The 11,536-nt window shown below is 40.8% G+C and overlaps 1 protein-coding gene across 1 annotated transcript in view; it reads right to left on the reverse strand.

Moving 5' to 3' along the window:
• Smc3 (structural maintenance of chromosomes 3) overlaps positions 1–11,536 on the reverse strand; it is a 41,881-nt gene that overhangs the window by 17,056 nt on the left and 13,289 nt on the right. Inside the window, exons 8-16 of the mRNA XM_048338279.1 lie at positions 10,316–10,433; positions 8,982–9,157; positions 8,134–8,214; positions 7,753–7,917; positions 6,184–6,305; positions 4,104–4,317; positions 2,531–2,634; positions 2,307–2,406; positions 1,182–1,342 (exon numbers count right to left, since the gene is read on the reverse strand). Of these exons, the coding sequence (XP_048194236.1) occupies positions 1,182–1,342; positions 2,307–2,406; positions 2,531–2,634; positions 4,104–4,317; positions 6,184–6,305; positions 7,753–7,917; positions 8,134–8,214; positions 8,982–9,157; positions 10,316–10,433 (1,241 nt within the window). The remainder of the gene's footprint in view (positions 1–1,181; positions 1,343–2,306; positions 2,407–2,530; positions 2,635–4,103; positions 4,318–6,183; positions 6,306–7,752; positions 7,918–8,133; positions 8,215–8,981; positions 9,158–10,315; positions 10,434–11,536) is intronic.

An 11,536-nucleotide genomic window follows, 5' to 3' on the forward strand; every position in this document is an offset into this window, starting at 1 on the left:
TAGTCACATCTATTATCTTAACTACATGCTCTTGCCTGTAATCCTAGCTACTCAGAAGGAAATGAGGTTTGAAAGGATAACAGTTCTAGGACAACCTAGATAATGTTCTCAAGATCCCATTTCGACGAACAGCTGTGTGTGGTAGCATACACCTGTTCCTATTATAGCAAGAAATATAGAAAAGATCATGGCCCCAACCAGATGAGCAAAAATTGAGAATCCATCTCAAAAATAACCAGATCAGCTGGGCACTGGTAGCTTATGCCCGTAATCCTAGCTATTCAGAAGGCTGAAATCTGAGGACTGCAGTTCAAAGCCAGCTGGGCAGGAGAGTCCATGAGACTCTTATCTCCAATTAACCACCAGAAAACCAGAACTGGAGCTGTGGTTCAAATGATAGAGCACTAGCCTTGAGCACAAAAGCTCAGAGACAGTACCTAGGCCCTGAATTCAAGCCCTACAACTGATTTTAAAGAAAAAATCAAAGAGCTGAAGGTGTGGCTCAAATGGTAGAGTACCTGTGTAGCAAGCACAATACCCTGAGTTTATTTAAACTCCAGTGTGCATCCCTCAAAAAAATCAAATTCCAATTGATGAATTAGAGTCCTAAACAGAGAAATTCTAGTTTCTACAATTAGTAATACTTAGCACCTAATTTTTTATTTTACTTTTGCCAGTCCTGAGGCTTAGACTCAGAGCTTGAGCACTGTCCCTGGCTTCTTTTTGCTCTACCTCGAGCCACAGTGCCACTTCTGGCTTTTTCTGTTTATGTGGTGCTGAGGAATCGAACACAGGGCTTTGTGCATGCTAGGCAAGCATTCTAGCTCCAGGGCACATTCCCAGCGTATAATTCTTTAATTAAAAAATTAGCCGGGGGCTGGGAATATGGCCTAGTGGCAAGAGTGCTTGCCTCGTATACATGAAGCCCTAGGTTCGATTCCTCAACACCACAGTATATAGAAAAGGCCAGAAGGGGCGCTATGGCTCAAATTGGCAGAGCCAAGCCAGAGATGGTGTTCAGGCCCTGAGTTCAAGCCCTGGGCCTGGCTAAATAAATAAATATAGAACTGAAGATAAAAGGTGACAAATTGTACTAAACTTTTTAAAAGTTTTTTTTTTTTTTTAAGATTCTTACTCCCTCTTTCCCCTTAAAAGCTCTATAATCAAGCAAACAATCTCACCTGTTCCCAGCAGTAACCTCTACACACGTGTAGAAGGCGGGCTCACATTCAAAGTTGTTCATCACAATGCCATGATAGCCGTTCTGAACATGCTGGTTTATTCCTTTCCGACGAAAGTGGTCCAGCACTTTGTTTATACTGTCTATTCCATTTAGGATAGCCTGTAAATTGTTCAATGAAAAGAGTAAGATCACTCCAGCTGGCTAAGGAATGAGTGCACTGGCTGGGCTTGGTGGCCCATGCCTCTAATCCTAGTACTTCGGAGGCTAAGGCAAAATTGTAAGCTCTGATAGACAGCTTGGGCTCCCTAAAGGAGCCAGTCACAAATAAACAAAAAGCACATTACGCCAGACATTTAAATATAAACCAGTCTTTTTTTTTTTTTTTTTTGCCAGTCCTGGGCCTTGGACTCAGGGCCTGAGCACTGTCCCTGGCTCCTTCCCGCTCAAGGCTAGCACTCTGCCACTTGAGCCACAGCGCCGCTTCTGGCCGTTTTCTGTATATGTGGTGCTGGGGAATCGAACCTAGGGCCTCGTGTATCCGAGGCTATATCCCCAGCCCTAAACCAGAGTCTTAAACATACTCTCCAACAAACAAATCATCTTGAAATAAGCCACTTAGACCTGACACTGTGCTAACGTTAAACACAGACAGGAAGCAAGAACAGGAGTGTAAGCCTGAAGCCTCAGCACTCAGGAGGCTGAGGCAGTAAGATTATGAGTTCCATGCCAACATTGGCTACATTCTGAGACTCTGCATCATAAAAGTAAATAACATGCACCAAAAAGAGAAGTAGCAGTGATAATAATAATAATAGCCAGGCACAGGTAGCTCACGCCTGTACTAACTACTCAAGAGGCTGAGATCTGAGGATCAGGGTTTAAGCCCAGCCCAGGCAAGAAAGTCCACAAGCTAAAGAACAGCACCCAGATCTTGAGTTCAAGCCCCAATACCAGTACCAAACAAAAAAAAAAACCCTGAATACCATGGGTGATAGTAGAGATGCTTAAACAATCCAACTATTTTGGACTTTACTCTCCTATTACTGGAACTACAATTTGAAAGCTAGTGAATTCTTGGGCAATGATGACTGATTCCATAACTCAGGTAGAAGAAGCTGCCCACCTTTCCTGTGGCTGCTCGAAGGAGCTGCTGCTTCTTCTCAAGGTCCTCTCTTTTAGCAGCAAGTGCTTGCTGTTCTGCATTCTCCTCTCTCCACAAGTAACTAATCAATAAAAATTAGGAGACTTTTAATTTTAAACATGCAAGAGGGACTTCAGAATAAAATACTGAAATCAAGTTTGAACAGTTTGTAAGAACCACATAATGTATTTTAGTCAGTCACTAACTTTCTTTCACTTTGTAATTCATCTTTCTTATTTTTTACTTCATAATATTTTCTGTCCAGTTCTTCTACTCGGGCTTTGACTTCATTGAGATCTTGATCCAGTTTCTGTGGAATAAAAACAATTGCAATTTAAAATTCAATTTCACCAACTCAATCCATAGCAAAACAAAGGAGGCCACCGGCTGAAAACAAGGGAGGGGCAGAAGGAAAGAGGGGAAGACATCACCAAGTGATAATCAAACATCTGAAGGAGGTCATTCATTATAACTGTGGTGATAGATTTATGTGCATGTTTGACAAAATGCATCAAATGATATTTTAAATATGTCCAACTTCTTTTACCTCAATGAACTACTGAAAAATCCGATTTTGATTTTTGGAAGTGGCCTTAGGCAAATAAAACACAAAATGAACTACCCTAGAATAATAGTCCTTTGTACAATACGAGGCCCTGGAATTTTAGAAGAGAAAACCCACTTAGGACAAATCCATGAAACATTTATTATACTGTAGTTTACATGGGAACTATCTACCAGTTTCTTCTCCATAGCACTTCCTAGGGCCAACATAAACTTAGTTTAATAGGTATATGGAAATTATTCCACATAATGAAACAAAACCACCAAAAAGACATTTCATTTTTCATTCAATAGGTGTTACAAATATACTGTGGAAAAATTAATTCAAGATTATATCAAGAAGCAACTGTTTTTACATAATTCCATTACTGCTACAACAACCATCTCTAGCCAGAAAAAAAATGGTTCATTTCATCTTCACAAGTGCTCACTTCTATAAAAACGGAGAAAAAAATTCTAAGTTACTACATATTATCAAGTTGTCTTAGACACATATATCATGTTAAAATTAAGAAAAGACAAGGCACTCTTTAGTAATTCACACACACAAAAAAAGTATTTTAAATATATTCTGTATGAACACTCAGTGACATGAACAAAAAAATCCTTACAAGAAAAAGGACTAGCTAACTCAGGAGGCTGAGATCTGAGCGTCACGTTTTGAAGCCAGCCTGGGCAGAAAAGTCTCTGTGAGACTCTTATTTCCAATTACCCAAAACCGGCAGTTAAGCCGTGGCTCAAAGTGGTAGAGTGCAAGTCTTCAGCAAAAGAGCTCTGGGACAGCACCTAGGCCCTTGAGAGCACCACAAGTGCCCAAAAGAAGCAGGGAACCGGTGGTTTGCTCCTATAATCCTAGACACTTAGGAGGCTGAGATTTCAGGATCATAGTTCGAAGCCAGCCTGAGAAGGAAAGTCCATGAGACTCTTGTATCCAATAAACTTAGCAAACACAGGAAGTGGTGCTGTGGCTCAACTGGTAGGGTGCTAGCCTTGAGCAAAAAGCTCAAGGTCAGTGCCCAGGCCAACTTCAAGGCCTGGGACTGATTTTATTTTTAAAAGGATGCCATACACACACTAAATTGTGCTGTCCTCCTCTAAATAAGTATGTTTTGTACATTCTAAGAACAAACAATCGCTTAAAATAATATATAAAATTGAAACACTAGATTTATCTCCTCTAAAAGATCTTCACAAGGCCATTATAAGAGTTCTTACATTATACTGCTCCAGATTTTTCTCTTTATTTGCCTCAGTATCCTCCAAATCCTTATGTATAGCAGCAATCTGTCTCTTCTTGTCATTAATAGCTTGATCTAAAGACTTGAGCTCCTTCTTTATCCACTTATCCCTTTCTTCTTTTGATGTAAACTGGCTTCCTCGACCCTGCTTTGCATAAAGGTCTGTCCTTTCCTGGGTAGCTTGAGCCAACCTATAGTAGATAGGAAAAAAAGGTGTTGAAAACAACAACTGCAAACATCAACTGTACACAGAAACCATTTTAATGTGCCATTACAAAAATACCTTTACAACTGCTCCAACTATACTTTATACATTCTAAAGATACAAAATAAAATACACTATATGGAATACCAATATCCAGATTATATAAAATAGAATAGTGAAGGGGGAAAACTTTCAGGGGAAAAGAAAATGGGCAAAGAAGATATAAACAGGCAAGTTCACTGAAACAAATATAAAGTGGTGTAAAAACAATAAAAAGAGTTGAGGGCCTGGTGCTGGTGGCTCACGCCTGCCATCCTAGCTACTCAGGAGGTTAAGATCTGAGGATTGTGGTTCAAAGCCAGCCCAGGCAGGAAAGTCCATGAGACTCGTATCTCCAATCAACCATCAGAAAACCAGAAGTGGCACTGTGACTCAAGCAGTAGAGCACTAACCTTGAGCTGAGGGACAGTACCCAGGCCCAGAGTTCAAGCCCCATTTAAAAAAAAAAAAAAAAGTGAGAGTGTGGCTCAGGGCAGAGCACTCACTAAACATGAAGAAAAAAAAAAGTAATGTAAACCAGGTGCACACCTGTAGTCCTAGCTACTCAAGAGGCTAGTATCTAAGGATCAAGAGTTTAAGCCAGCTGGGACAGTAAAGTCGATGAAACTCATCTCTCTTTTTTTTTTCTTTTGGCCAGTCCTGGGCCAAAATCAGGGCCTGAGCACTGTCCACGACTTGAGCCACAGCACCACTTCTGGCTTTTTTTCCCTGTATACATGGGGCTGAGGAATTGAACCCAGGGCTTCAGGCATGGTGCATAAGCACTCTACCACTAGGCCACATTCCCAGCCCCAAGACTCATCTCTAAGTAACCAACAAAGAGTTGGAAGTGGAGCTGTGGTTCAAGTAATAGAGGGTTAGCCAGCCTTGAGTAAAAGAGTTGGCAAAAAAAAAAAAAGCCGGGGCTGGGGATATAGCCTAGTGGCAAGAGTGCCTGCCTCGGATACACGAGGCCCTAGGTTCGATTCCCCAGCACCACATATACAGAAAACGGCCAGAAGCGGCGCTGTGGCTCAAGTGGCAGAGTGCTAGCTTTGAGCGGGAAGAAGCCAGGGAAAGGGCTCAGGCCCTGAGTCCAAGGCCCAGGACTGGCCAAAAAAAAAAAAAAGCCCTGAGTTGAAACCAGCAAACACTGGTAAGTCCAAATTACAGATTCTATAATATCTAGTTTAAAGTAAAATAATGTCAAGAGCTTTCTAGTAGTTGTAATGAAAGCAGTATTTACAAAAGCACATGACTATGTCAGGCATAGCCGTATACATCTGTAACCTCACCACTCATGAGCTAGGACTTTACATTCCAGGCCAGCTTAAACTACAGTGAGGCCCTGTCCCCAAAACTCAAAAAAAAAAAAAAAAAAAAAAAAAAAAGCAATCAATGGCTCAGGCTTATAATCCAAACTACTTAGGAAGCTTACAGCTGGAGGCTCACAGCTCAAAGATAGCCCAGGCATTAAAGTCCATGAGAGTCTATCTCCAATTAACCAGAAAAAAGTTGGGCTGGAGACATGGCTCAAATGGTAGAGGGCCAGCTATGAGCAAACAAACTGAGAAAGCACAAATGTGAGGCCCTTTGGAATTTAAACTCTGGTTGAAAAAAAGGTTGACTCATGGCAGCTGTGGAACTCTGGCTGTTGAAGTGAGCATTTAACTTTTACCCTTAGTTACCAGGCCAATGCCTTAACCCACAACTGGACATTTTATATGAGGCAAGCACTCTTGCCACTAGGCCATATCCCCAGCTTTGGACATTTTATAGAAATATCACATAGTATTAGTGAAAATTCCCAGACCTAGCAATTCCTCGCTCTTCTTTTTCTTTTACACTGTTGAATTTAGGTTCTGTTTCTGCCAGTTCTTTCTGCTTTTCTTCTATTTTTTCAAGCAGCTTCTGCCTCTCTTTTAACAAACGTTTCTGCAAATAAAAGCAAAAGAAGAGTCAATTGCTTAAACCTTTTGCTTAATTTATACACCTAAGCAAAAGATGTCTTCTCCCACTCAGACTGCAGGTGCAGCTCAGTGGCAAAGTGCTTGTCCAGCATGCTCAAGAACCTGGCTCATAAGCCAGGTGCTGGTGGCTCACACCTGTAACCCTAGCTATTCAGGAGGCTGAGATCCAAGGAACATGGTTGGAAGCCAGTCCAGGTAGGAAAGACTGTGAGGTTCTTTTTTTTTTTTTTTTTTTTTTGGCCAGTCCTGGGGCTTGGATTCAGGGCCTGAGCACTGTCCCTGGCTTCTTTTTGCTCAAGGCTAGCACTCTGCCACTTGAGCCACAGTGCCAGCGCCACTTCTGGCCATTTTCTGTATATGTGGTACTGGGGAATTGAACCCAGGGCCTCATGTATACGAGGCAAGCACTCTTGCCAATAGGCCATATCCCCAGCCCTGTGAGGTTCTTATCTACAATTAACCACCCAAAAATCAGAAGTGGTACTGTGGCTTAAAAGTGGTAGAGCAGGAAGTGGAGTTGTGGCTCAAAGTGGTAGAGTGGTAACCTTGAGCAAAAGAGCTCAGGGACAGCGCCCAGGCCCCAAGTTCAAGCCTCACAACCTACAAAAGAAAACACAAACTGCACCCTTTTTGCACAACACCTTGTCAAAATAATTTGTGTTCGGGCTGGGGATATGGCCTAGTGGCAAGAGTGCTTGCCTCCTATACATGTAGGCCCTGGGTTCAATTCCCCAGCACCACATATACAGAAAATGGCCAGAAGTGGCGCTGTGGCTCAAGTGGCAGAGTGCTAGCCTTGAGCAAAAAGAAGCCAGGGACAGTGCTCAGGCCCTGAGTCCAAGGCCCAGGACTGGCAAAAAAAAAAAAAAAAAAAAAAAAAAAAAAAAAAAAAAATTAATTAAACTAAAAAGAAAAAAGTAATTTAATGGTTGCCTGGAGCTTAGAGAAGAAAACAGGGAGTGATTGTGAGTAGGTTTAGATTTTTTTATTGTGTGACAAAAATTAAGATTGAGATAGATGTGATGTTTGCACAATTCTAAATATACTAAACACCACAAAAAAAAAAACCCAAAAAAACACACACACAAAAGTGGTAGAGCACTGGCCTTGAACAGAAAAGCTCAGGGACAGTGCCCAGGCCCTGCATTCAAGCCCCACAACTAACAACAACAACAAAAAAACCCAGCACAGCAAAAATAAAAGTTTTCTTATAATAATCCATTAGAAAAACACTGACATAAAACAATTTCTTTTAATGTAAAAAATAATGAGGTTAAAGTTGCTACTTCTCTATAAATTAACATAGCTAAGCTTTTATAAAGAAATCCAAGCATGCACAGGGTCAGAAAAAGGACTCTTCTATTGCTCTGATTCACGTCAACACTCTCTGTCATTTTAGCATCTGAACTTACCCGTTGTTCACTATTGCCTGCCAATTCATCTTGTAAATCCTTGGCTTTAAGCTCCAACTTAGTCCTCTGTTTAATCTGCTCTTGTCTTTCGGCACTGAGCTGTTCCTTTTCTTCTTTCATAGCTGAAATTTTTGTTTTCAATTCTCTAACCTGGCGCTCAATGTCCTATTTACAAAGGATCAAACAGAAAATGAGTCACACAATCAGGTCCCATGGCAGAACGGCGACACCATTAATTGTCTTCTCTTTCATGTAAGCTTTTAGTATGACTTTATCTTTCCAGTTCTGAATCTGACTCCCTCTTGTGATAATAATTCAAGTACAAAGGCATTTACTATGGTCAAAAATAGAAATAAACCCAAACCCTGTTTCCACTCTCACCTCCATTTTATCTCTTGCATCCTGCTGAGCATCTCTTAATTGTCTGGATTTTTCTCCACTGGTTTCTCGCTTAGCAGAAAGCTGGATGGGGGTGGAAAAAAAGTCTATCACTTCAGACTCATTTTTTAACTATTTTTTTGAGTAAAATTTCTTTTACAGCCAAAACAAACCAATGGTCACCATTCACTTAAAATATTTTACAATGTCAGACATGGTGTTACACACCTGTAATCCTAGCTACTCAAGAGGTGGAAACTAGAAAAATTAGTTTGAGGCCAGCTGAGGCTTCAATCCTGGTACAATCAAAGGAAACAAACAAACAAAAGCAAAAGCACCCCATGTCTTCTTTAAATTCTCCAGGGATTATCAGCTGGGATGAAACACATGCCTGGCAAGCACAATGAGGCCCTGAGTGCAAACCTCAGAACTGCCAGAAAGAAATTCCTAAAACAAATTTTCATGTAATATGTCAGCAATGTTAACTTACAAAATACAGTCTAAAATGCCTGTAAGAAAACTCATAAAGGAAGCTTTTAAAGGGAGAAAGTTTCCTCTTTCCTCTTGGCTGGTTTTCTTTCATCTCACTACACTGCAAATACAACTAGAACAAGGACAATACGGCTGTGAGCATTTTTCTTCAGAAGAAAGCTGGTGACAAATCTGTAAGATTTTAGCCAGGAGTGATGGTGCAACCTGACACTCCAATCTGGAGGCAGAGACAGGAGGATATTGACTTTTATCCCAGCCTGGTAGGCTAAGCTACACAATAAAATGCTGACTCAAAAATAAATCACTTAAAAGTGATGGCTGAACACATTCATAAAATAAAATCAATTTAAGAATTTCACCTCATCAAGTTTAGCTCGGGTTTCATTAAGCTCCTGATTGTAAATGGTATATTCCAGGGCTCGCCTCATTTTATCCCATTTCTGATACTGAGCAAGTTCTTCCTTTTCTTCCTCTAAAGTATGTAATCTCTCTTCAATGTACTTTAACAGCTCGTTGATTTTTTCCCGCTTGCCCTCTTTAAAAACAAAACAAAAACAGGGAAGAGTTAGAAGAGTTGGATAAAATTTTCATGTACGATCACGTCTCAAATACACCATGAATTAAATTACTCTTAAGAACTATAGCATTGCCAGGTGCCAATGGCTCACACTTGTATTCCTAGCTACTCAGGAGACTGAGAGCTGAGGATTCAGGTTCAAAGCCAGCGTAGGCAGAGAAATCTGAGACTCTTCTCCAATTAGCCACCAAAAAAAGCTGAAGTGAAAGTGTGGCTCAAATAGCAAAGTGCCTTGAGCAAAAAATCCAAACAAGCACAAGGCCCTAAGTTCAAGCCCCAGTAACAACTTGCACACACTTACACACATGCACAAAGAACTACAGTATGTTTGGTATCATGTGGTAACCAAATCTAAGATATTGCACTGGCAGTTAAGAGGCTTTTTAATGAGAAAGCATAGGAGAACTAATTTACACATAGTATTATTGATTACTATTATTACATGTGCTGAGGACCTTCTTTAAGTTTCCTTTTAAAGGTCAATGTGCCTTCTCACAACATTAAAAACAAACTCCCCAAGCTAACTGCACTAGTTCTCCACTAATTCTCAGTTCTCATCACGGATGGCATTATCTCCAGCCACCATACAGTTGACACCAACTGTGCTGTTCACAGTTACAATCTCCACAACCGGACTTTACAGACAGGGAGCTCTGGGACAGAAAGATCAGAAAAAGCCATGATGTCAATTTACTCTTAGCAGTACGGTATGAACCTAGGAGCATCCTAATCTAAGCCACCATATGTCAGAGCACTTGAAAAGCGGAGCAGAATTTTCATAATGTCCTAGCTAACACTCCAAGTTCTAAGTTTTGTATCTACTTGTTTCTAAACAATTTAAAACCTAATACCAACTGATACTCCAGTTTGGAGGGGAGACCAATGCATCCAGATTTGTTGTCCTAATAATGAGTAAACTAGAATCAAAAGCAGTTGGCTTATAAAAGCCCCAAAGAGATAAATTATTGGAAATCTCAAAACTTAAACTGCCTCATACTAATTTTCTCTCCATTCAATACCAAAAACTCATATGAAGTATTTCTAAGAACAGATATCTTTTTTTGTGCGGGGGGAGGGGGTATGGCAACAAAAAGGGCAGTACCACAATTATTTTACCTGTTTCTTTCATTAAGGAGATGCTTTCTTCTTTCCTTTCATCATACACCCTAGTACCAGCCACTTCTCTTAATAGCTTAAGTCTCTGAGAATCAGGTGCTGTTGCCATCTGGTTGATCTAAAATTTTTAGAAAAACGATCATTTCATAGCTGCAGACTGCTCTGCAACTATGAATAAACTCTATCTTGAGGGATAGAGAAGAGCCAAGAGAAAGGATAAGGCTGATGGGATACACTGTATACAAGTAGCACAACAAAACTCTCTTGTACTTGTACAACAAAACTCTCTTGTGTATGCCAATAAATTGTTTTAATAAAATTGGGGGGGGGCTATTTTGTGTGTGTTTGTACGCGCACACGTGTGCCAGTCCTGGAAATTGAACTAGGGGCCTGGGCACTATCCCTGAGCTTTTTAGCCCAAAGCTAGTACTCTACAACTTGAGCCACAGCTCCACTTCTGGGTTTTTGGTGGTTAAGTGGAGATAAAAGTCTCACAAATTTTCCTGCCCGGGCTGGCTTCGAACCTTGATTCCCAGATATCAGCCTTCTAAGTACTTAGGATTGTAGGTATAAGCCACTTGGCCCCCAGCTTTGGGGAAGAAGGGCTTTTACAGACAAGGTAAGCCATGCTGGTCTGGAACTCTTCGATCCTCATGCCTCCCTGTCCTGAGTACTAAGACTACAGGCCTGCACCATCATGCCCTGTGTTTAATTTTCTATTTCTGTAGTGCTGGGACTGAAACCCAGGGCCTACTGCATGTTAAGCACCCACTTCCTCTACCACTGAAACACACTGTAGGCCCTGAAGGATTTTTTAATACACATGGTTCATATGCTAAGTTTTTATAGCACGTTGATTTAGTCAACAACATGTATCAACACTTCTCTCTTTTACTTAAATGGAATTTACCAAATAAAAACATTCACCAGTGTCTTTTATGAAGAATAGCATCTTATAACCAACAGAGTACTCTACACTCATTTTTTCTTAGTCACATAGTACAGTTTTAATGAAAAGCTCCACTGTCTAAGCCCTGTCTAAAGCCCTCATTGACTAAGTAACAATAACAAGAGCCAGGTACTAATGGGTCACTCCTGTAATCCCAGCTACTCAGGAGGCTGAGATTCTGAGGATCATTTTTCAAAGCCAGCTGGGCATGAAAGTCCATGAGACTCTTATCTCCAATTAACCACCAAAAAGCTGGAAGTAAAGCTGAGGCT

The sequence above is a fragment of the Perognathus longimembris genome, chromosome 2 (assembly GCF_023159225.1).
Source record: "Perognathus longimembris pacificus isolate PPM17 chromosome 2, ASM2315922v1, whole genome shotgun sequence".
In the NCBI taxonomy this organism is placed as follows: Eukaryota; Metazoa; Chordata; class Mammalia; order Rodentia; family Heteromyidae; genus Perognathus; species Perognathus longimembris.